This window comes from Lonchura striata, chromosome 1A (assembly GCF_050655825.1).
Source record: "Lonchura striata isolate lonStrDom1 chromosome 1A, ASM5065582v1, whole genome shotgun sequence".
NCBI classification, from domain to species: domain Eukaryota; kingdom Metazoa; phylum Chordata; class Aves; order Passeriformes; family Estrildidae; genus Lonchura; species Lonchura striata.
Window position 1 is genome coordinate 23168380 of NC_140741.1, and position 26520 is coordinate 23194899.

Below are 26520 nucleotides of genomic sequence, written 5' to 3' on the forward strand. Positions count from 1 at the left end.
AGTTGGTGCAGCTTTAGCTTAAAGGAGACTCTCTGCACAACTTCAAGAGCACTGTGCTTTGGAATTTCATTGAGCTGCTACTGGGAAAAGACAAAATGTTAAGAGTTCTTTTCTTGTCACTACTCAGAAAGGCACTATATGGATCAATGGCCCCAAAGACAACAGAGGCTCAACATCTGTAAATCAGTTTAATAAGTACTCATCAAATTAGCAGCTGGAGCTGGGTTTTGAATACAAACTTCCTTTGGAAAGACACTCCAGAGCTGCTTCATGGCTAAAAACAGAGTTCCTTTGTTGCCATTTGTACAGTGTCATCTTTTCTGCTCTCCACATTACAATTGCTGTCTAGTAAAGCTGGATTTTGTTTCTGCCTAGGACATCATGGCTTACTCAAACACCTCCAGGAAGGGGAGAGAGTTCCTGCAGTACCTCACAGACCTGTCAGTGCATGCCACCCTCTTTGCTCCCAACGATAGTGGGTTAAAGGAAAATGAGGTCGGGATTTTTTTCTTTTTTCCCTTCCTTGTTCTAATAACACTTCTTAAGCAGCTATTATGTGTTTCTACATCCCATTGAAACTTAAGCTTAGAAAAATAATCTCAGTATGATGGGACTTCTGCTTAACCCTATAGAATTTAAACTGTGCTCATAAAATACATGAATTCATTGCTTCCATTTCCCTTCCATGGTTAGGGGTGTAAGGTGATTGAGTGTTCAAGTCACTACAGAGACTTTTCCATCAGGGATTTTAGTTACTCTGGTATGAAGAAATCTGCCTGAAATGAAGTCTGTTCTGATTCATTAGCATGGAGCACAGTTATTTGAAGAAAGCAGCATACAGCTTTGCTATTTCCCGCAAATAGATTAAAAGCATCCATTTCTAACTCCATTTCTATGCTTTCCCCTTTTTATTATTTCTTTCCTTCCTTCAATCAAACACTGTTTCAAACAATTCACAAGGGTTTATACATTGGCTCACATCTTCAAGCTGTTTGGAATATCTCTGAGTTTCATCATTTCAGGCCATCCTACAGAGGAGGAAAATCCTTTGTCCCGCTGGAATTAAGGTCCTGCCATCAGAGGCCAGCAGGGACAGAATGTCCCACTGTTCCCATGCAGATTTCCCAATAACCTCTACTAACCTTAATAGCAGAGAAAAAAGGTCACAGGCACATAGCTTACTAGTAAATGCAAATGATTAATGAGATCCATAACCAGTCCTTGTGTTTTGCCCTCATTTGCAGACACTTTCTGGGAGAGACATCGAGTACCATTTATCTAATGCCAATATAATGTTTTATGAGGACTTGACCAATGGAACCACCCTTCTCACTCGTCTAGGGAAAAAACTCCTCATTACAAACACTGGGGGCCAGGAACATCAAATCCCCACTGCTGACCAGGTACCTCTCTAATAAATTTCCCATCTTCGTGCTTTTCCTCTTCTTATGCTATACCCTGCAATCAAGTGCCACACTGATCTGGAGAGCATTTTGATAAGGTTAGAGTGGGCAGCAATGAGAGACTGAGTTCAGAAGGCTCTTTCCTGTCCAGAGACTGCAGGACAGCAGCTGGCAAACTGCAAATTTACCAGCTTGCAAATGGACATCTCTTACAAGCAAAACTCAAAGGAAGCTGTTGAAGTGGCTTTCAGGAATGGAAAAATGGGGATATGGGCTTCATTTTGCTCTCCTCTCTGCTTGGTAGGATTATGGGAGATGCCTGTATGATAGGTGAAGAGATGAAAGCAGCAGCTTATAATTAATAAAAGATTGTTGGCATTTTTAAGGGTTACTTTCTGTGAGAGGCAGGAGCCACCAACAGAGCCTTGCTCACAGTAAGCAAAGTCCAGCCAGCAAACCCAAGTGGCAAGTGGCATCCTCTACAGAGAAAGTGGCTGCCTGGCACTCAGGAATGACTGTACTTCTAGGCAGAGCTTTGAAACTTCACAAAGATCACAAAACCCTTCAGTTAGAAAGAAAGGAAAAAAAAAAAAAAAAGAAGGACAGAGCAACATGAAGGCAACATGCAGGTAATGATGGTGGCTTCTCCATGCACAGGAGAACCATGACCAGCCAGGGGCCATCCCAGACTGATGTCCAGGGAGGCAGCAGCGTAACTTTCCATGTGTTTTGCCATGTGTTTTTTCTCTCTGGGTGTCAGCAAGTGAGGTGGGGAAATAATCTTATTGCCAATTTCAGTACCAAAGGGAGAAGGGTCAAAGCTCAGCTCTCGTTGCTTCTTTTCCTGGCAGAGTGAGATCCGGTATGTGGACAGAAGTGCTATTGTTGAGTGGGATATAATTGCTTCCAACGGAATAATCCACATCATTTCAGAGCCTTTAAAGGCTCCATCGGAACCTGTAAGTGCATAGTGATTCAGGTTTTTGGGGTGGTGAGAGGTAATTCTCCTATTTTACCCTAAACTCATTGCTGATGTTCGTATATTCCCAGTTTCCCTGACATATATACAGCTTTCAGCTTAAAAGGTTACTTTCAAAGAGAATTATAAGTTGAAAACAAGATACCAGTGATACCAAAAATTTGTCTGAGTGATTTCTTCCCACAGTTATATATGTGTTTTCTTTATATAAAATAACAGAGCTCATGTACATAACAGAGATTTTTTAAAGCTCCATTTTAGTTCTTCCATTTTCAAGCTTTTAAGGAACCTTGTTTACTCTTGCCTTGGCATTCATTCCTATCCAAAACAATGTTTTGAAAACAGATACCATTTGCCTGCACAAATTCCTGCAAATTTCCCAGTTATCCAGCTGTCTCCTTGGTCCACAAGGTTTGGTAGTGGGCTTGGCAGTGCTGGGTGAACAGCAGGACTCAATCATCTATTTCAACATAAACTGTTCAATGATCATATCAAAAGGCCACATTCAAATGTCTCTAGGGAACACTTACCAGGAAACCCAAGCACAAGAACAGCTCAGGACCAGAGCACATCTCAAAGGGACAATGCATGTGCTTAGGTGCTGTAAGCTGACCAGTGCCCACCCATAGCTCACTCACCCTCTCCCTTGCTTCCAGGCTCCTCTCCATGCCAGTGCTGGGACAGGAATATTCTTTGGCATCTGTCTAGTTACTGGAATTGTGGCTCTTGTTGGATATTCTTACCTCAGGTTCAGGAAGAAAAACATCGGCTTCCAGCACTTCAAGGTAGGTTGCAGGTGGGAACACGAAGCAGGGGGGGACAACTGCACTTTCCAAATTCATAACTTTCAGTTTCTCCATACATTTGGTTAAGCTAGAAACATTCCTGATCACTTCACACTTGAGCTGTTCACACTGAGACACAGACAAAGTGGGGAAGGCTCACATGCTTGCCTTGGACACGAGTTTACATTTGCCCCAGACCTCTCCACCTGAGTGGCTGCTCACACAGACACTTCCAACGCTGAGGACTGGCCCAAAGCTGATTTAATTGCACCACAGCAGTGCAGAAGTCCTTGCCTCCCCAGGAAGCTCACCCTTAGGGAAGCAAGGAATTACAACCACTGAAAGGGCACCTGTTCTCTTCCATTCCTATCAATTTTGTTGTTCTGGAGGTTGAAACATTTCATAGGAAAAAGGCCAGATCCAACAGACAAACAAACTGAAATGCCTGTAGGATTGAAAAGTGCAGGTTTTTATACTGATGCACTTTCATGCTTGACTTCTTTTAACTAATATTGCTAGCAACACATAGATGCAAAACCAGTCAGCAACAGCTAAGCTACAGAGATGAGGGATGATGAAAAAAATGTTACAAGATACACAAAAACATACCCGAAAGAAAGTCTACCTAGAAGCGAAGTCCCTTCCTGTTCTAGTCCTTCTATATAATACCAATAATCTTGTAGAAACAAAACACAGTAGCCAAGAGCCAGAGGAAACACTTGTATTTTCAAACAGTTTCAAAGAGAGCCCTCAGGACTAACCAAGTACTTTTTACCCCTATATCAGGGGTAAGCACTATTTCAGGGCCACTCTTCCTCTCCCATTCTTTGCTGAGGCTTAAAAATAAAAACGGAGAGGAAAAGAGATACCAGTGCTAAATAACCAGAGATAAAACAACAACCAAAACCAGAGTTCATGCCCAGAGATAGATTTAGACAATAAAGCCAGTTGAATCACAACACTGCACCAGCTGGTAGAGAGGCTCAAGTGTCCCACTTAATGCACTGGGGGAAGAGGATGAAATTTAAGCAAGTTTGTATGCTTTTGTGCAGTCAAAAGATGACACTGACACAACGTCACTGGACAAGTCACAGCCTTCAAATATCACCAACCCCTCATATGAAAGTTCTTCAACACTGCCTTCACCAGAACCTGCTTATGATCTTTTCTCAGTAAGTGTTAATTTTGATTTGAGATTGAGACACTACTAATATAATTGTAAAAGGGAATTACTTTATAAAAGAAAAATTTCAAGTTGGAAAAGAAAAATGAATTCAAGAAACCAGCATTTAAGTTCCTGGCTTCCCTGTCTCCCCTCTGCTCTAAATTGGTTTGCCTCACCTGCAGTAAAATTGAAGCTGTGGTCAAAAGCTGCATCTCAAGGCCATCTTCAAAAACAGCTGAATTAAACTGGACTTCAATTGACACTGGATGACAGTGACACACCCATAAAAACTTTAAAAGCCTTCTAATTTTGTTTTCATGTCTCCTTGCTACAAACAAAGCTGAGAGCTACGCTAGCACTCCAAAGAATCTGAAACTCAGCAGGGATGGGGCTGGGAATCCAGGGAAGGAAAGATTGCACCCTTATGTGCGTGCAGAGTCTAAAATCAAAATGCACCATTTTGCATCCAGTAAAAGGACTTGTTTGGTGCAAAAATGTCAGATGTCAACTCTGCCATCTGTATGGACAAATTTGCCAAAACGTTACTTGTGTTTCTTAATGCAGTGTTCAAGCCTGATTTTCTTTTTGTTCTATTTTATAGGATTCAGATGACCAGCAGCTTGTGATGAGTGGTCCTTATGATCAGAATTAAAAACTGAATTTGGTATTAGTCATCTAATAAACACATTTTTATTTACACTTACTGTGAAAAGAAGACCACCTACATTACAGGGAATAAAATCTTGTTGCCAATTAAAAACTAAAAGAGCACAGCTTTATTTAAGATGCTTTCCATATAGCTCACAGAGATACCAGCTTCAGAAGTGTTGGCTGAATCTGAGCAGTACCAACTATGAGTGCTAAAATCAAAATTGAGTCTCGACTAACCTACCCAGAAGCAGACACCTCTCTATAAAAAGCAGCTGATTTTCACTCACCTGCTATTTAACTGCTTTTCTTTTTCTTCACAGACTAAAATGGCTACAAACACACACAACTGCTAACTTGGCAAATATCCTAAATTTTCTACTACTCCAGGCCTTTGCTTTCATTTTGGCTCAGTTACAATTAGAACAGGCAAGTGTGAAACAGAACATGTGATAAACTTCTATTTTTAAACTGAGGGGATTTTTTGGCTGGTATACTTTCCTGTTAGATAGTCAGCAGCAGGAAACAGCCATCCTGACTGTCCCCCTTGCCTCCTCTAGCTTCTCTGTCTTTCCTCAACCTTGGCTTGGTGTTTGTTTTACATCTCACCTCACTCTGCAAGGGGAAGCAGTAACTGAGGCAGCTTTAGTAAGAAATGCAGGTGACATGAAAGCATCCAAATGAACCATTTTGGGGAAAAGTGGACTGTGAACATCCCCCTGCCATGCAATCTCTACATTCAGTTCTTCAGGTCTGGGAGGAGCAGCAGCAGCTACCCCTTGACACACTGTGTTTTTACCAAGCACAGCAGCAACAGCTGCCACCGTCACCACACACCATTAGAGATGGATCAAACTTGAGTTTGATTGTGTCACCTCCTTCCATCAAAATATTAAAATATCATAATGACAATATGAGAACATGAAAGAAACCACTAAACAGCAAGAAAAGAAAGGTTTTCTTTCTGGCAGCAGTAACATCTCCCCAGCCTATAGTGGCAGGAGGGAAGCCCAGAAAAGCTTTAGTTACCTCTGTGAATTACTCCAAGAGGCATTCCCTCAAAATAAGGCAGGGGGAAGATTCAGTGTTGTTGATGAAGTTATCAAGAACAATGAAGGGAATATAACATGTTAATACACATCTGGATGTCTATTTTTCATGTGGGTGAAACAGACAGTCAATTTCCCCAACTGCTTCCCCTGTCCCCCTACACAAGCCTGCTATTTTCACAGACTTCAGAAAATTTAGAACACTAAGACACTTAAACACACACATTTAGGAGTTTTCCCCACAAAATTTTCCAATCCATACAACTCATGTTCTTTCCTTCTCCCCAGTCAATCAAAATATTAAGGCTCATAGAGACCAGAAGATAAAGTCCAAGCATTTATTTTTTGTAATAATCATCAAATATTTTTTTCACAAAAAAAAAAAAGCTCCATAATTCATTAATCTCATTTTTTTATTGACAGGCTATTTGAGCATGTTTTTGATAGACCAGAACAAAAACCTTTTTTTGCTTTGGTGTTCAAATGAACCATACTCCCAAAATTAGTACAGAGACACTGCCCATTAAACATGCCTAAAATTCTCTTTGAAATCAGTAGCATAAGGTTAAAATGAGCAATGCAGAGAGTGTCAAGGTGAAATAATTTCAAAAATGCAAGACATTTTTAAAAGTCACAAAGCAGCACTTTAGCACTGAAAAATAAATAATACATTTGAATATTCTCACTTAAATTTATATTATATATAGTTGAGATATTTTAAAGAAATACAATCCTTCAATAACTAACTTTTTCCATGCAACATTGTTTATTTCAACAAGTCATGCAACATAAACAATATTTTACTTCTGCTGGCTGTTGCAACATAGCTTGGTAGGGAAGTTTGATTTCTAACTTAAGAGAAAGGAAGGGTGAGAGTAGAAAATTTTGAAACAAAACATGCATAATGTGCATAATATAACCATGCAAGCCAATTAAACTGTTCCTGCTTCACAGAGGATGAAAGTACAGTGGTTTGGGTGAGTCTTTTTTTTGATAAAGAGCACATTGAAATCTCTGGAGCATGAGAGTTGCTACACACACACAACACCAAGTTCAGTTCAAGCTGAGCATCAGGATAAAGAACTGAAGGCAAATCAGGGTATTTCCATCTTCATATTTCATTAACAATTTATGCTAAATATTTCTTGCACAGCCCCACAAACTCAACTCCTGATGCAGTCAAACTAACTTCCTGCAACATGTTATCTTTTAATTCCAGCAAAACCATCAGGACAGTTAGATGAACTTACTCATTTCAAGTATATTCATCTGTTTAAACACAAGGGTGTTTAAATCACACACTTCAGTCAAGTTTGAAATAGGAGTATAGGAAAATCATAAAATCTAAACCACCTCTGAGAACTTCGTACTGATTTCAAGCATACAGGAAAACTACTTAGAAAATTGTGCAGGCTAAATTACAGTACATTCTTTACTTTGCAAACATGCTTTTAAAAACATGAAATATACTGTATATGAAATTCAATCCAGGTATTTGCACATACAGACAGGTTAAAAAACAAACAAACAAACCAACCAAACCAGAAAACTTTTGGTCAACAAAAGTTTGTTTGCCTGCAATCATAATAGAAAGCAAGTGATATCCCAAAATGAATATCAAATGCCATGTTTTGTTAATCACATGCTTTTAAAAACTAAGCCTTTAATAACTAAAATTTGAAATTATTAATTATATTATGTTTCTAAAATGGCTGGGGTGGGAAGCACCACATTAAAAAACAAATATTTCCTTTGGATTCAGAGAAAGGAAACAATTCTTATTTAAAAACAACTATATAGCAGTCCTATAAAGTGCCTCTTTGAGGAAATACATCAAGAGATGTTTTCCTTGTGCAAAATAGACATTTTTCAGCTCAAATCTTTGAAACACATATGCTACCCAGAGTTTGTGTTCATGCATTACCTTCAATATCAGTAATTCAATAAAACTTCTAATCTATACAAAAACTATTTTTCTTCATTTAAAATGTGTACCACTCCTAATTTAGTTTCAGGGCTTGAGCTAAAAACACATAATCAGAAAACTCTGGGCTTCTCATTTCTTAATTCTTCCTCGAAGTCCTTTTCCCATTGTGCGTGTTTACTTTGACTCTAGAAGTCCATTGCTGAAGGCTATATGAAATACATTCACTCCTAGGGAACAGCAAAGCCACGTTGCATACCACTGGAATAAGACACTTAAAATCTTTAAAAGCAGCATTTAGGATCAAACTAAAGCTTGATAGACGTCTGTCTGCACTTTGAAATGCAAAACCCCTTGAAACTACTATTATTGGAGAGTGGATACTTGAAATGTTCTGAAACTCAAAAAAAAGGTACCTAAAATTAAGAGAAGGAAGCTGGAGCAGCCCAAGGTACTGCAAGTTTCAGTTTTAGGTTCAGGTCCACCTGCAGCTAAGCACAGACATGACAAGAACAGAAACTGCACAGACAGGAGAAAGAGCCTGGGAGCCTGAGCCCAGTGCAGCAGAGCCAGGACACTCCAGCCCTTGGCCCCTCACAGGTAAGGCTCCGTCTGTAGCAGCAAGCAAGGGTAAAAAGTGTGACCATCCCTCTCAATCTCACCCTAAGCTGGTTACTAACTTCTATCACTGAATTACTAATACTGGATATAAGGTATTCCATGCCAAGAATCCATTACAGGCTTCAGCTGGAGTGCTGAAAAGGGCCAGAAGAGAGAGTCCTGGTATTTTTCTTTGTAAACCACAAGGCTGCAGATCAAAGTTTTCAATTAACAAGATAAAACAACCACCCTAGAACAGCAGCAGTCCTCCCCCTCGGATGTGCCCTCCCTCCTGGCCTACTACTAGTTTGACAGTCTCTTCTGTGTGTAAAAGGAGTTTTCACATGTCTGAGCAGGAGAGGAGAAAAACAGATACCAAGTTTATGAGAATAAAGTATGAAATACATATAAACCAAGATAACAGATTTAAGTGACTTAAATAAAATACAGGTACATTCAAGAAAACCAACAGATATTTGTCCATATTAGAGAGGAACCACCAAGTGTTTATTTGATCTGTACTGTCTCTTGTAGGAAAGGTATTCTGAATGTACCAGTGCACAGCTGGTCTGACCAGCCAGGAAGTTCATGCTGCAAAGGAGTCCTTCTTGGATAAAATGTGTAATCAAGTTCGTAGTTCAAGAGACAGCTCAGTGATGCCATGTAGATATCTGCAAATCTAGAGAGACGTCTCAGGAAGTAAGTTGGATTCTCATCAGTTCTGAATATGCTTCCAAACTGTGCATTGAAGAAATTCCTGTTCATCTCCCTGTCCCCCAAAAAGAGAAAACAAAGACAACAAAGTGAACAGACCTGTACACATCTCTTCACCAGCTGGCATCCATAAAGTGAAGCAAGCAGATCCTAAAACCTGTTCTTTGCATTATTCTCTTGCCATTGTTCTCCAAAGCACTAAAATGTGCCACAGAAGTTTTTCACCTCTTGCACATATAAAACCCAAGTCTAGAAATCACAGCTCTGAAGAGCTTCACACATCTCTCACTAGAGATAAGTTGCTTCTGACATCAGAGTAACATGACATCTCAAGCCTTCTTTTCTAGGAATTGTGAAAGAAGATTTTTGCCTTTATCTAAATATTAATGACATCAAATGTTACAAAGATAAAATACTTCTTAAGAAAAGGCAAAGATTTGGCTTAATGCACACAAAAAGCTTAAACACATCTTGGAATGAAGTTCTGGGAAATAGTCACTGCCCATGATCATTCCCATTTCATTTATTCCCACATTTCTGGAGAAGGCTGCTGATGGTACAGCTACTGGCCTTGAAAACTGTGCACTTCACACCCCACACATTCAGGGATTTCTCCTTCATGATAACAGATTATTAGGACTTCTAGCCCTATTACCTAACTTTGTGATAAATCCATGCTAAATCCAACCTAGCACAGAGCTCAGTTTCTATGTACTCTAAGATGTATTACACACAATCTGCAGAAATCACATAAAAAACCTGGAAACCTAAGCCTTAGGTCACTAAGAAATACAGTTTTTATTCATGCAGAAGCTGTGTAATCAACAGTGACAGCTGAACACAGAGGGACAGAAGAATCAAAATGAGAGGGAAATAGATTTGATGTAATGTTACTTTTCCACACAGAAAAGTTACATCTGTTCTAAAGACAGGGAACAGGCAAAAGGGTCCTTATGTACAAAGTGTCACAGGGGAGAAGAGCTGCACAAGAGACAGGTAGAATATTGCTCCAAAATATTTTATAATATCTGTAACTACTAGGGAATATAAACCAGAGATGCAAAGAAATTGCGAAGAAATCTGTGGAATATATTGCTTAGAACCCTTGGCTAGCAAAACATACTGCAAATTCTTCATCCCCTGTGTCTTACCTCATTTCCTTTCTTTCTTTCTTCCATTCTTCTAAAATCATTTGGGAATCAGGATCACGGTGAACCTGAAACAAAGTATGGATAACTTTTAACTAAGGATAACTCTGTAAATAAACCTTTCTATTAATAAACCCTTATCAGCTAACAGGACATGAACAATAATTCAGAGATCAGTATATAGAACTTATTCACGTGTATTTTAAACAACCAAAAGCAGGAATTGATCCAAGCTGACCAATAGAGACAGAGGACAAGATGAGAAAACTCCTGTTAACAAACCACACACATAATTGCATTTATCTGCAGTCCAACACCTCAGCAAGACTGAAAGCACTTACAAAATCAATGTCCAGCCTTTGGAAACTTGGCTGGATCCCTCTGGCTCTCCAGAGCTGATTACACACACAGAGCACAAACCTGCATGTGTTCCAATAATCCTGTCAAGGTTTGCAGCCAGGTCATGGTTTGAATGTACTTCTCTGTGTTCATGATTCTAATCTCCGATCGTAACTCTGGAATAATCGCACCAGTGCGCCAGCCATGCTTCAGGGTCAAGTCCTATTTACCAAGAATTACAAAATACAGATATTAGTCTTAAAAAGAACTACTTGAAAGAAAAGAATCTGACTATTGTTTATCCCAAAGTGGCACTAATTTAATTGGTGTATGTACCAATGAAACAGTGGGACATACTGTGCCAATGGACAACAGAATTTAGATTAAGCATCAAATCCTACATTTTTGAAGAGAGACAAAGAACACAGAAGCACTTGCAAATAAACACTAATTCATTTGGTTTAAACCAACAGCAGGAAATGCCTCTGTAGAGGCATTTGAGGTTTGTACTGTTTATCCACAGGCCCAGCTGACAGAAGGCTACAACCAGGAGCCCCAGCTATTCAAGCTGCTCCTGACAGGTACAACACAAGGCAGCTGCCACCTGTGCTCTCCTTTCCATTGTGCCACAGTGGAACAGAGCTCCATCCTCCTCTTGGCCCTCAGTCTTCTGAAGCACTCTATGTTACTGGTCTTTTTAAAAGCAGACTGAAGGAAAAATGTTAACATCTGGTGCTGCTGAAACAAGTTACAAAAATCTGTAGTGGAAAAGTCATATCCAGGCATTCATAAGGAATCAATTATAAAAGAGCCAACTGGTGGTCACCTACCCTAAAGTAACAATTAACAGAGCATTTGTTCATAAGGTGGCAAAAAAAATGCCTGGAGAGTGGGGATACAAATCAGAGCAAGATCTTGGGAAGAGCATTCACAATTCGTGACAGGAAGATTGCCTCCTGCATTCAAAACAGAAGTTCATTCAGCTGTCATCCAAGTTAGGCATATCCTGTACATTTGGGTATCTGTGTTTACTCTCTAGTACATCTGACACAATCAGTATCTGGATCAGGAATATAACCTCACACATTCCTGACCACAGTTAGTAAACAACTTAAATGCTACAAGTCCAGTGGAAAATATGGTCGTCATTTTACAGCACCAAGGCTCTTTGCTGAAAAAAAAAAAAAATAGCGCAATATGGCTTAACTACAAATCTTGTTGTACTTTAAAATCTCAAATGAAAGTGTGTTACACTGACTAATTGGGGAGGAAGAGATGAAAGCTAACAGAAATCCTCATCTTTCTCTCTGATTTTGGGAAAGCAAACTACTTACTGCCAAGTCGCTGTATATGTGGTCACCAAAGTAGAGAACCTTAGAGCCCCTCCAGCCAGTAAGCTTCAAAAATTCATACAAGTTACCCTGCAGAAATAAAGACATGGACATTCTAGCAGCATGTGACTTGCACCTTCACAGGCACAAGAAAGGAACTTAGTACACCACTAAAGATACTTTATATAATGAATCTTGTCCTCAGTTTATACACTATGAATCCCAAATTTTACAGGTGATTTCAATGATAGTAGCACTTCAAGAGACAAGAACATACAATATCAACAATGAATTTGTACAACTTCAGACATTAAAATAACTCTCTTAAAGAATGCATCTCCATTTTAGAAACCTTTATATCCAAAGAAGCTTGGAATTCTAGGAAATAGGTACAAAATTTCAACAGAAAAGTCTATTGAAAGCATACCTGTTTGTAAATCTGGCCTTTCTGCAGCTTGTGAATCTTGTCCCAGAGCAAGACTCCCCTTTCATTCACCTTCCGAAATGGTCTAGAATAGACATGCAATTGTTATGTTGCTGTAGGAATCCTGACACTCCTTAGGAAATTAAAGTATTATCATTAAAAATATTAATCTCTCAAAAGGAAACAAAAATATCTCTAGCTTCTGAATTTTGTAAGAGAAAAAGCAAAACTCCAAAATTTCTACTTTAACCAATGAAAAGAAATGTAACTCTCCAGTATACCTATGACATTTATAAACACAATTTGAGAACAACTGCTGAGAAGTAAGGCAGGAACTCCAGGCAGAAGGGAAGAAACAGTATGAGTTGTCTGCCACTAAGGAGGAGAGAACAGAAAAAAACAGATGTGTAAGAATCTTGCTCAATCCCTCAGTTTGCACATCTGGTCAACTGAAGATGAGAGAACATAAGACTGGGGCCAAGACACACCAAAGATCTTTTTAAAATTAAATGCAAAAAATAAAGGGAAAAGAATCCCACCTCCTTCTATTGCACTTTCAAATCACAAGCACACATACAGGAACAGGTCTTTTTCAAGGGTAAAAGTAGGACATACACATTAGAGATGTGTTTACTCAATCACAACTAGTCCAAATGTTCCAGTCTGTCAGACAACCAGATGTCTTTTAAATACCATGTGTGATGAAAAAAAACAAACCCAGAAGGAATGGAAGACATTTCCAGATAAGGGTCTGATTTGAAAGGCATCAAGATTTCACAGGTTTATTAAGAAAGAAGCACACTTCACCAATGTGCAAATAAGAAGTTAAAAACAGTTTCTGTGTCCCAAAGTTGCTCCAGTACACCTGTGACAGCTCCTAGAACTTTTAGGCAAGAAAGGGTAAATATTTAGACTTCAGCATTGGGTGTTGCTGTATTTTGTAATGGCCTTACCCAGGATTTCATCAAATATTATTTCATTTAACATTGCAGCCAAACTAAAACATTTCCTAACACACTCTATAGCCTTATATGGAAGAGCTGCTTGAATCATTCTTTACTGACTAAACACTCACCTTCGCTTATCATTGAAAAAGTTTGGTTTTTCAGCCTGGACAATGACCACATCAAAGAGATCCCTCCAGTCCTTGCCAACGATGAACTTCATGCCTTTGTCCCTAAAAAGGACAGAGGGTTATTAATAATGAAGTGTAGCAAAGTGCAGTTGCCTCTGCAATAAAATGTATTGTACTAGAGAACCTCATCTTCCCCATCCTTTAAGTATGCACAGTTGAACAGCAAACAACTGCTCACTTACACAAAGCTGCTGGGACTGTTTGTGATAAGAAACATCTTCTTGCCATGATCAGCCAGCTTTGCTAACACTGCACGAGTTTGTTCAGCATAGCAGATGTATTTCTCTGTGAGGATTGGGGAAAACACAGTATTAATTGAGAAAACTCTCATGAAAAACTTTGTATGTATTCAACCAAGAGTTCAGAACACAAGGTTATACTTAAATTCTACTTTGACAAGTGGGAATGTCTTTCAAACTTTAAAAAATTTGAATTTGTAATCTTTAAATATGGAAGCCAGAAAAATCATATACTATCAGTAAGAAAAGCGTTGATAGATTACACCATTAGTACTTACCAATATCTGCTTCAATTGCTCTGTACATTATTCCTTTGATATGAACATCCCTGATTGAATCCTGTGAGGAAAGCAATGAGCAGTAAAGAACTTCATCCTTTCAAGTATTCACCAAATAACAGTAGTAATTTGTTTCTAAAATAGCTCCTTTCTTAACACTTCCAATTTTACAGAAATGCCTGTAATGTTCAATATAATTATATATATGTATGTGTATATATATGATGCCATCACTAGATAAAGACTAAGCTTGTATTCTGAAAAATTAACTTCATAATTTTGGCAAGTACAAAACTACATAGCAGAGAGGCTCTTTTACATAACTGTGAAAGGTTGCTCAGGAGGGTGAAGTGGGGTGAAAGCCCTCTGCAGAAGCAGAGACATCACAGATTTCCAGTGACCTTTGGAGCAGAGCACATTCCTTTCCCCTTACAAAAAACCAAAAAAGTTGTACATCTGACAGATTTTAGATTACAATCACTCACAAATGCCCTGAGTATTTACATAAGAAATTTATGAACAGATGAAAGAAGTTAAATGTTTGAACAAAGTACTTATAAGGCACTCTGGAGGCATTTAACTGCTCTCCTGAGCCAGCTCTACACCAGAGAACTTTGTTTAGAACAGTGGTAGTGCCATTTTGATGCTTACACAGGGTATGTCTTCAAAATCCTCAAAAACTACCACTACAGCATTTCCAAAATGCTTGTAATGCTGAATAGTACAGAAATTTCTCTACGTGCCTTAGAGAAACCACAAGAACTGGTCTTCTCTATGTTACATAACCATGACATATAATTATCTCTTCTGCAGGGCACATGCTGAGGAATCAAGAGGGTCAAATTACTCTAGGCTAGTACTAGAGCTAATCCGAAGGAGGAAGAGAGGTAAACAGGGCAAATAGATAGTTCAAAAGTATGAGATAGCAAATGATTGTACACTAGCCAAAATGAAAGCTCTAAAGTGGAATTCCCTATAGCCTCTTACATTCCCCATAACATAGCAAACACCTGATAGTGAGAAAAAAAGATACATTCAACAACAATCAGAAGAACTTTTATCACCTTACAAGATGATTTTCACTTTCCCCCTACTCACCCCTCAAACCTAGAAAAAAGCTAAAGTCCTAGAATGTCAGCTTCCAACCAATTTCAGTTTATTCTTTTCCAAGCTCTACCTTAATTTTATTTATGTTTTTACAGTTGTATACCCATAATTACTCCATAAAAATCCTAAAGTGAGGTATTTGACTGAGGCTAGCACAACAGATGAAAGCTTCCTGAAGTGCTCACAGAGAAGACACACACAAATATACAAGTTTATCTAAATCTTCAAAGCTTGACATCTACCTTGACATCTTTGTACAGATGAACAGGTTCATAGTCTATGTTGTTTTTCAGAAAATATTCATTCACACAAGAAAGGAGTGTCATTTCTGGCAAGGAAAATATATCCATGAATTGCTTCATTGTATTTCCTTGTGAGCTCTACAGTGATGAAAAGGAAAGAAAAAACAAAGGCATTTCCCGGATTAGAACACTTTCATTTGTTCAGTATAAACACTTCAGTTTAGTTGCAGATATTCAGCTTTTACCATCCCTCTTCGCATGGCTAAAGATTGTTTTTCAACTAAGACCTTCAATAAAGTTATCTCCAACAAAAGTGTTGTGATTAATTATTCAAATAAATCCAAATCATTAGTCTTAAGAGTGGTATTTTAACTCATAAAAACAAGACAGTACTCAGTTAAAAGTCAAGAGAAGGCCTCACTAGAAGTATGCACTTCTGCAAACAAGAGGCACTGATGGATGAGGGATGGAAGTTTTCTTAGTTTAGTGAGTTTTTTAGTAAGTGGAATACTAAATAGGATTGCAAAACAATTTACCTCCTTGAAATGAGATCATAAAAAGATGTAAGGATCTACAATAACTAGCACAGTAACAGAGGAAGAGATTTCTAGTCTGCAAAAGCTATAACAATAATCATGTTTCACAGATGTAGAGAACCTCATTATACAACAGCAAATACAGCCCAAATACCTCTCAGTATATAAGAAGGGAGGTAAAGCAGGAATCTCAGGATCAGAGTAACAAAGAGCAGAGGTTGCAGAGGACTGCTGGAAATCATCTTGTCCAAGCCCCCTGCTGAAGCAGGGCCACTTGGAGCCAGCTGCCCAGGACCTTGTCCAGATGGCTCCTGAATATCCAACAACAGACACTCCACAGCCCCTGGGCCTGTGCCACTGCTAGGTCAGCCTCACAGCAAAGGAAGCATTTCCTCATGGTCAGAGGAAACCTCCTGCGTTTCAAGCTGTGTCCCTTGCCTCTTGTCCTGCTACTGTCCTTTGCAAGAGCAAACAAAGTCTAAACCTAAACAGATCAAGGCATCCCACTGGGAATGCCAGAGTGATATTCACAACTGCTGCAGAGACTAGATTCAGGAATTCTAAATTCAGCTCCTTAAAATAAGAACTAGTACAGGAACAATAAAATGTTCCATATCACAAAGAAGGGCTTTACATGTCAACATGAAATTAACACCTGTACATTAAAAGGGGTGAAATAAACTTGGCTTTTTAGCAGTCAGCTTCATCCTTCATTTGGGAAGGTGGAAACAACCCACCAGAGGGAAAAATCAACTTTATTGGCAAAGTTTAGGATTTAACAGACGTTTCATCTTTTACCACTCATCTTTTGTCAATCCTCTTACTTTGACTCTGCTAGTTGGCATGCAGGAGTTGCCACCATACATTTACTTGCTGCTATACCAGCTAAGCCATCAGACCACCAAGAAAAAGTAAAGTACATGAACTAGATATGGTTCATTTGCCAGCCTTTATCAGATTCTGTGTGTAACACTGAGCAAGTAATTTGATTTTCTGTGTTCCACCACTCTGTATGCCTTGGTAAGGGAACAGTCAGAGAATAAACCACATCGAGCAGGAGAGAGAAAAGTAATTTGTCACTTTAGATGGCAAACTTCACATATAGCATTAAACTAAAGTCAATCATATATTGAGGAAATAAAACTGCTAGTTATATAATGAGAACAAAATTTAACTACTACCCTCATGCCAAAAAAACCTCATCCAATTTTAAAGACTGATTTGTGATTTTACCTTTCCATAAAAGTCACTCATCTGTTCTAAAGGGACATGGGAACCATCATACATTGCAATGACTTCTTCATCTGGGACAACACTGAGGCCTCTGGAAAAAAATACTAGCTTTAGTTCCAAAGTCAGATTAAAATTTTCAAGTAATCACCAAACCCTGACAGATTAACACTTAGATCTGAATCTTATTAAAACCCTAATAATGTCACAGGAACATTTTTAAGTTATAACAGCATCTTTCCTTACCAAACAAGTAACATTTTAACAAGCTCATGCACATAAAACGCATTCCAATTTTAAGTCCTTTCTACTTTCTTATGGGAAAAGAGCTAATTAGTGTCCATTAAAGTTATGCCTCAAGGGTTTTTTTTAAGAAGTGGTTAGAACTTCCAGTTTCTTAACACAAAGTAACTCCTCATGCTGCCTTTTCTTTTATACAGCACTGATTATATGATAGTGCTAAATCAGATTATTCTGTAGCATGACCTTGACATTTAAGAGAGTGAAAAATATACACAAACTAAATCAGAATTTCTTTTTAACTCTATGAACAGTTCAGTTTCCCAAAATTTAAAACTACTTGAAGGACGGTTGATAATTAAACTCTGGGGAAATGTTATCTCCTTGTTGTTTTATTTGAATGTTTTATCAGCTATTAAGAGAGCACAGGCTTTAGTTTGGTTTTGAATGTTTACAGCATCCAGCATCTTGCACTAAAGCATCTAAAAGACTGCAGGTATGCAAACATCCTCACCAGACGCCACAGAAGTATTGATATTTTACTCAGGATTTAAAAAAACACTAATGCAAAACAGATCAGCTGGTCTCCTTTTCAGTGCCTCCCTTCCTTGGTCTGACCAAGAAGAATTGCCAGGCATTAAAATAAAAATAAATTAATTCACATGCCTAATGCTTAGAGTCCAAACCAGCTTTGCAGTGGAAAGACATGATACATTAACTTCCTCAGGGTTTCTGTGGTGGCAGAATCCTACATTAACCAGCTCCTTTACTGCACTTCTGTCCACACTCCAATTGGGACACAACTCTGAGCTGTTGCTGGCAGAACTCCTCCAGCATTCAAGTCAGTCTTGTGCACCAACAGTGCAGATAATACTTGGGGTTTGTAACATACAGAATTCAGCATCACCCCCTCCACAGCAACAAGCACAAAGAAATGCAACCAAAATATAAACCAGATACCAAGTAACACCATCAGAATTGAGGAGGTAGCTTCTGGTCTGCAGACAGCTATACCAGGTGCTATTTGAATACTACCAGAGAAAACACTTGTGCATCAGCAGCTCCTTAAGTACAGATCAACAGAGGACAATGTGAAAACCACAGTGGGGAGATGACTGCCTGGGCAAAGCTGTACATTACTTTTACTACAAGCCTCACAGTCCTGACACAGTTCACAGTGCAGGTGTATAACCATACATCATCTTGACATCAGCTCTCACAGCCTTCAGCCTCTCTTTTCCCCTCCTCATCCCTGTACAGGTGTTTGAGGAAACAGCATGAAGGTCTGATGCAAACCATCATTTCCAGGTCACATCCTCTTTTGGACCCAAATCTGGGTGTTTTGTCCTCATGGTGGTTGGGGGAACACAACTAAGAGTGCAACAGAATAAACCTGGGCAAAAGTCTTTTTCTCCAATGACTTTAGGAAAGGTAGCCTGGCTTTTTGTCTAATTCAAAGTCTGGTACCTAGTGTGGTGCAAATTTGATTTGGTTGATGTGTCCAAACTTAAAAGCTCTATGCAAACACAGCAGGACCTCTGAAGTGTCTCCATAACCACACCAAAGTCATGCTATCAGGTACCCTGTGACAATTATTTACATAGAAAGCAGCAGCAGAGAAGTCATCAGGGTATTTTTAGATGTCTTTCAGCACAATTTAACAGCCGGAAACAAAGTGAGTCAGCACTATGTGATCAACCAGCTTGCCAATTCTCCCAGGGCTGATGTGGGGAATCAGCTGTGCTGGATCAGGCAATGGACATGTACACATCTGTTTGTACACACAAAGATGCAAAGAAAATCCCTTCCAGCAAGGCTGCAATGCTCATTCGTGTTTCTGGTCACCAGGGCACAGGTCCTGGTAAGAATCCAAGCTGTACACTAATAAATGCTATTGAAAGACACAAAAAGTAAAAGGATGCATTGTTATTATAAAGAAAAAAAATAATTTTACCTACCTGTAAACTGTTCCCAGCTGAATGTAATGAAAAGCATCGATCTTCATTAATAATGCCTTGCAAGTCAAAAAAAAAGAACAGTTTTTATCACTTCAACTATTTGACATGAAATTACAAAAGTCAAAGCAATTTTATCTACAACATTTCTGCCTCAAGAATACCTAAGCACTCTCCTTGAAACTTATTTCACAGCTTCCAAAATACTTTTATCAATGACTTTTACCTAGTTTTATCCTGTTGCACCTTAAATTGGCTTGCCCCACCCACCATAAGGACAAAATGCCCATAACACGTTCTAATTAAGAGCCATTTTTAAAAATATTATTATTCTTATTGATGATGGTAATAATAACCATAATAGTAATAGAGAAAAACATGAAACAAAATCCTTGCACAGCAATTAAGAGTGAAAAGTTGAGACGTTTAAAAACTCTCTTTACTTTCTTTGGCTATGTTCTCAGCACTATATAACTCATCACAAAGTTATTTATACATACCCGGTGCACATCATAATGAAGACCTCTGATGGCAAAATTGGGATCATAATCATATTTTCTTATTTCTGCAGGATACTAAGAAAAGAGAGCAATGATTTTATTTTAAAAACATAATCAAAACAATAAAAATTGTTTCTGCAGAATTTTAAAAGTCTACATTTTCTGTGCTTCTCATTTGCTGTAATAATTTAGGAGAATTTTTCACAGGCTGGTGAGATTTGCACGAACATGTCTGCAAGATAAGTCAAATATTTTTCAAAATCCAAGGTCATTGCTTTAAATCTAAGGGCATCCTGGTACCTGAAGTTGGACATCCAGGTAGTTTGTAGTGATTACCTTTGAACATTAGCCTCTCGTTCAAAAAAGTTAATTTAATGTATTATTAATACATTCTTCATACATTAAAAAATTTTCATTTAGAGATGCACATGAACTGAATGTCTATCATGTACTCTTCCCCCAGGTTCTTCATATATAGTGTAATCTAACATTTTTCAGTACAAGCCCATTATCAGTCAACCGTAATTTTGTCCTGCTTTAAACACAGGTTGCCATGAAAAGAAATATTAGGTGCACGTGTTGGGCTAAGGGTTTTGTTCACTTGTTTTAAAAGGCTGAAATACTTCAGTAGTTTCAACAAGGCATGAGAAAACTAATTTATTTGATTAAAACACTGAAAGGCAATCTTTCACTTTCCTCCCACAGGTTACAGCAGCCTTAGAACCTGACATTATTTCTCTACAACAATCTCCATACATATATGGCTAATTTACAAGCCTTCAGGGGGAAAAGTGTATTATGCAGCTTCAACAGAGCCTTTAGCTACTTTATAAGAAATAGTCCTTTCCCCACAAAGCTCTTACCTTGCTGAAGAGGACTTGCTCTGCAACTGCTATAGATCGCATTTTTACTGAATACAAGGATCTACAGTTTAAGAAAACAGTCCTATCATCCCTACACTAGCACTTCCAGCAAATGTGGGGCAGGATACTGATCTGAATGAAGAAAGCATCAAAAGCCTACAGACAGCTTGGAAAAGGTGTAGGTTTGGTCAGGGAACACAAAGGAGAGACACAAGGGAAATCATCAGGGGACAATACAGAATGTGATCAACTAAAAACTACCATGCACTGCACATGCCCCAAATCAAGCATGTACAATGTACAATAAATGTACAATCATTTATTTCTGATTTTATCAAATTTCCACATACTTGACTTACTGTTTTAATTTATTCTACTAGAAAGTTGTCTTTTCAGATACATGCCAATATGTATGAGCTTACCCAGGCATATAATTGAAAGCTTCCTAGCAAACCAAAGAAAGAAATCATAAAAATGGTATTGTCTGCTGACCCCACTTTTGGTAGGGACAAATAGAACTGGACTAAAACAGCAGTCCTGATAAAAAAGCACAAGACCTGTGCATCAGGAAATAAATGAACCCAGGAACAAGACCTTTCATGGAACAACTGCTGCCACCTCCATGATCAGCATTAAATTGATGTTTATTCTCTTGGACAATTCCTTGCTTCCTACACTGCATTTTGAAATCTTTTATGTATTACCTCTCACTGCCATAAGCAAAATTCATCATCTTTTGGGTTGACTGTGACAGTCATAATGGACACAATCTAGAAGGTCTTTTTCTAATGGTAAAGGCAAAAACATACTAACAGTATAAGCAGATAAATTCCAAAAGGAGACAATTTCAATAAGCTGTCTGAAAAAGTAATTAAAGCTTTGTTTAGTAGAACTTAGGAGATTTTAAGTAAGACAAACTGTAAAGATATTGCTACCCAAATCCATTCAAATGGTAAAGGCAGAACAGAAGGCAGAATTTTGTCTACAATAATTAATTTTGACTCCTACGGTAACATGGGTTTTTCCCAAGAACCAAGTAGCTTTAGTAAAGTATATTTACACATCCCACAGAAATTGCTATCAAGACATGCTAAAATTGCAGAGGGATAAAGCTGTGTATGCTTGTAGCACCCATGAAGTTTTGTTTGCTCTTCCCAGGATATTTATAGGTGTTTATAAATAGCTCCTAACCTTTAGATTCAAATACGAAAGTAGAATAACACCACGCATTCAGATTTCAGTTGTATAAAAATACACAAGCAGCTTTTTTAACATACTCCATGGACTTTTTGTCTTTTCCTTTCCTACAAGTCCAACAGTTCAATTGATTTTGCTTCTTTTAGTCCACAGTTTTTTCAGCCTTTATCCCAAAAGTACCTTCAGTTTCTCAAACCACCCATCTCCCCCTCCACTTCCTGACACACTTTTCCCATCCCCAAGCTAGACAACAAGCAGCTCCAAACTGCCTGGAGGTCAAGTGGTCACCGATGGGAGAACACTGCTTGGAGAAGCAGGAGGGCAGAACTCTGAGCTGAACACTTCCCTGTACCCAGGCTCTGATCACTGCACACACTGCCCCTTCAGCCAAAGCAGCCGAAATGCCAGGTACACACAGAGCACCTCGCAAGTGCTCAGTGCCATCAGAGCCCTGCTGTGCAGTCCAGCTAAAAATATTTCGTAAGGAAATTAATCACTGCACTCACAGCAAGGGATGAAACACAGTAATGGTAACTTTTAAGCTTCTTATTTATTAATGTGACTCCAATAAAGGACAATCGGGAACAAACAACAAACCACATGCCCACATTAAAAGATACGACAAATATAACTGTATTCCTTAACAGACTGTTCTCTGCTCAAAACTGCAGCTGAGAATAAAACAGGGCTTCTGTTGTGCATATGTAGCTGCTGTACAAAATGTGCTATAAGGAAGCCAAGCTAGGACTGAGGCATGAAAAGATGATTTATGCCTCTCAGTCAAAAATTATTTATTATACCCTTTATTCATAAGCGTATTGTTATTCCATTAATTTTACTTACCCGATGCTCATTAATAAGAAGATCTCGAGCAGCATTGAATATGAGCGTGTGCAGATGTTTTGAATAAAAGACCAAGGTGTAGTCATAATCAAACCCATAAATTTCAATGTCTGACAGGCTCATTTCATTGTTTGAAAAAATAGCATCTGGATTCAGCATGTTACTCATAATTGAAGGAACCAACTCTGTGAACAGGGGAGAGGAAAAAAAGTTATAAAAGCCTTGTAGCTTTATTTAAATAAAGACATAGAATTCTATTAGCAATGGCTAAATATAGATAAATGATGATAGAAATTATCAAACTAATTCACACTAACCAGCTAATCATTAACAATATGATGCTATTGAATATGCTGTCCCCAATTTGTCTTGGTGATCTGTAGTTTTTATTCCAAGTACATGTGCATTCCAAGTACTCTGCAGTCCAAGTTTGAAGAAAAAAATGTATTTTGGCATCTTGCTTATCAGAGAACACCAGACAATTTTTTGCTAACTCCATTAACACATTTATTAATGTTTTTGAAAATTAATTTAGAGTTGAAGAATATTATTATATTATTATTACTGCTAGTCTAAGAGCCTTGTCTTCTCCTCCCATTACTTGGTCCAGCTCCTGCCCCTGAAGCAGAACTGACATTGTTCTAATTTGATATTGCTTTAATTTTTGTTTCATCATTTCAAGATTATCACATCAATTTCAGCTCACACTAATAAATTATATGGGACTGTGTAAATAAAAACTATTACATAGACATTGTTATGCTTATTAACCTCCTAGAGAATCAGAAAACCAAAAATATTCTGCTTATATTCTACACACACAGAGTGTGCAAATCACTTCCATTTTTAAGGGTATGTTTCTGTTGATATTTGATGGAAAAATTACACCAACTGAGAAACTAAAACCGTGATATAATAAATAACTTTAGGACCAACATCAATGTCAGTATTAAACATTGAGGGTGTTTATATTTCTTGTTTACAAAACTTGAAAGAGCAACATTAGTAGGTTAAACGCTACTCTCCCGACAGCATAAAAACTGAGCATGTTTTCCTTCCTTCCTCACACACTGCCTTTATACTCCAGACTTCCCTAGCAGTGGACTAAAACAGGGAACATTCATCTCAAATTGCTGCTTGTAAAGGTGAGTTTAAAGGGAATGTGCTTTGCTTGGTTATTCTCCATATAGGTTTAAAAGGAATTAACCAAGCTTCTTGCAAAACCTTCAGCTCTGGGGACAGACCCCTACATGCTCCACCACTGAAGACATCTCAAGGCAGGTAGGTGTAGGGACTTCAGATGCAGACTTCCAAGTCTTCTAATTTTTTAAGAGAGGGGGAAAAAAGCAAATCCACTGGGTTTAATTCCAAACTTCAAATAAAGCCCAGCAATCAAATCAAATGCAATTTGACATGCTACAATTAAGGCAAATATTCCTACTCTACAGAAAGGGCCATGGAGCATTCAATTAACTTGAAGTCATAAGCAGAGTTTTTAATCAACTTCCAAAATCATGTTACAACACTCATTTCTGTATTATCAAGTATTTTTTTTCAAATGCCAATTATGCAGCTTAGTGAGTCAACACTTGTTTTAAAAATAAAGATATTTATGTAGCTATATATAGATAAAAAGATAGTTCAGCTGAAAACTAGCTTGACTGGTGGCTGTCTGAAAAGAGACAGTATAAACAGTTGGCAGCTATTAGACAATCTGGCCAGCAGACAGCATCACAAGTGCTACAAACCTTGGGTCAAAAAACAGGAGAGCCTTGTAGCCTTGTCATCTCAGCATCATAATTAATTGAAATATCATATACTTGAAGCCATTGGGTGACTTAGTTGAAATATAATAGCCTGAAATATTCTAGAAGCAGTTGCCTCATATTTCGCCAACTCACACCCACTGACCAACTTATTTTCTCACAACATTACCCTACCTCAGCTCTTAAGTATTATATGGCTGTGGTTTAGAACAAGAGAAAGCCAATTCCAAAAACAGGAAAAGAAAAAATAGATTCAAAATTAAATGCACTTCCTATCCCTTATCTCACCCTCCAAAGCCCACAGACCCCTCTTGAGATCACTTCTGAAATGCACATAATATGGGTTTTAATTTCACTTCTGAAATGCTGATGCATTTTACATTCACAAATGCTTTGCTTGCACCTAGTGCTGTGAAGTCCCAGTTCACATTCAAGACTCCCAAGTGCAGGAAAACACAATTTCTTTATTTATAGGCAGAACATGCAAGCTAAAGCATTATCCATTGCCACCACAGGACATGCTCTTCCCCACAGCATTATAGAACACACTCTGCCTCTTTTTCTTCCAGCTCTCAGAAAAGACCACGCTTTCAAACAATTATTATCTTGGTAATTCTCTTCCCATCAGAGCAAGGGCAGAAGCATGCATTTCTCTCTTAGCTTTTTGCCTGGCTGGGCTAAAGAACAGAGCTTCCCAGGGTCACGTATGTACCGAGAGCATTTTATAATGCCTCACACAGTATGGCATGATGGAACCGTACGCAAAATAAAAACAGCCAACCAAAACTTCACCGCATCTTAACTTTTTGGAAGAGCAGCCTATTTCAGAATAGTTGTATGCATATATACAACAGCCATCAATGAGATGACATGACCAACTTCTGGATTTTCTTTCTACACTTGGCTTTTCTACACGCAACACTCCCCCCAGAGCTGCCGCTGTGCCCGGCCCAAGCTGCGCTGCAGCAGAGGCGCTCCGGCCGGCCGCGGAGGGCGATGCTGCGAGGGGCTCAGCCCCGCTGCGAGGGGCGGATGAGGGCACGGCCGCCCCACCGCCGGTGTCCCCGGCACCCCGCGGAGCACACGGACACGGCAGCGGGACGCACCCGCCCCTTCGCCCTCGCTCCGCTCCCCGCGGAGCGGCAGCGCCCCGGCCCGCCGAGGGGAGCCGCTCACCCTTGGTCACCCTCTTGGCCTCCTTGTAGCGCGACCACAGGTAGCTCTTCATGTCGGGCGGCGGCCGCTGCTGCTGCTGCGGGGCCACGGTGCAGAGCGGAGCGGCGCCCGCGGCGGGCAGGACGCGGCCCCGCCGCCCGCCCGCCCTGCCCGCCCTGCCCGCCGCCAGCAGCGCCCGCGCCGCCGCCGCTGCCATGCTCCGCTCCGCTCCGCGCCGCTCGCCGCCTGAAGTCACTTCCTCGGGCCCCGCCCCGGCCCGGAGGCGGGCCCGGCCCCGCAGGTAGCGGCGGGGAGCAGCGCGGGGCCGGGCCCTGGGCTGGGCGGGCGCGGCTCAGCCCGTGCGGCCGGGCCCCGGCTCGCCCGTCCGCCTTCCCGAGCGGGGAAAGCGGCGCCCGCCGCCCACCGCCGGGTCACCCGGGGAACACACCCCGACATCGTGCCTCTGCTGCTCCGCAGGGCTCTCCTGTGCTCGCAGCTGCCTGGGATTCTTTCACCATAAACAAGTGTTTGCTTCTCCAGCCCGCTTGCACTTCCGAAGTTCTATATGCACCTGCTTACGTCTGTAACAGAACAAGCTCAAAACACAAGCTGCAAGTAAAATATACAGACGTTCTACTTCTGTTTTGAGGCCCTCATGTCCCTGTGAAGCGCTAGCCACTGATAGCTTTAGACCCTGTCAGTCTAAGAATCTGAGCCATATCTAT

The 26520-nt window shown here is 39.5% G+C and overlaps 2 protein-coding genes across 9 annotated transcripts in view; one reads left to right on the forward strand and one right to left on the reverse strand.

The window, feature by feature from the left end:
- Positions 1–6674, forward strand: part of STAB2 (stabilin 2) — a 76889-nt gene extending 70215 nt beyond the window's left edge. For all 8 annotated transcript variants that reach the window (XM_085569604.1, XM_085569599.1, XM_085569598.1 and 5 more), the window contains 6 exons: positions 376–495; positions 1245–1403; positions 2255–2362; positions 3039–3167; positions 4220–4339; positions 4934–6674. In XM_085569604.1, coding sequence (XP_085425730.1) covers positions 376–495; positions 1245–1403; positions 2255–2362; positions 3039–3167; positions 4220–4339; positions 4934–4984 — 687 coding nt within the window. In that variant the 3' untranslated portion in view covers positions 4985–6674. The remainder of the gene's footprint in view (positions 1–375; positions 496–1244; positions 1404–2254; positions 2363–3038; positions 3168–4219; positions 4340–4933) is intronic.
- Positions 6425–26027, reverse strand: NT5DC3 (5'-nucleotidase domain containing 3). Its single transcript, XM_031507965.3, has 14 exons — positions 25817–26027; positions 22875–23059; positions 19972–20046; positions 19475–19530; positions 17280–17370; positions 15511–15648; positions 14162–14222; positions 13827–13929; positions 13585–13686; positions 12513–12594; positions 12089–12175; positions 10836–10976; positions 10419–10483; positions 6425–9322 (listed from the first exon to the last, which is right to left on the reverse strand). Exons 1-14 carry the CDS (start codon positions 26010–26012, stop codon positions 9061–9063), a joined length of 1644 nt encoding a protein of 547 aa, XP_031363825.3. The 5' UTR covers positions 26013–26027; the 3' UTR covers positions 6425–9060.
- Positions 26028–26520: the final 493 nt, after the last annotated feature.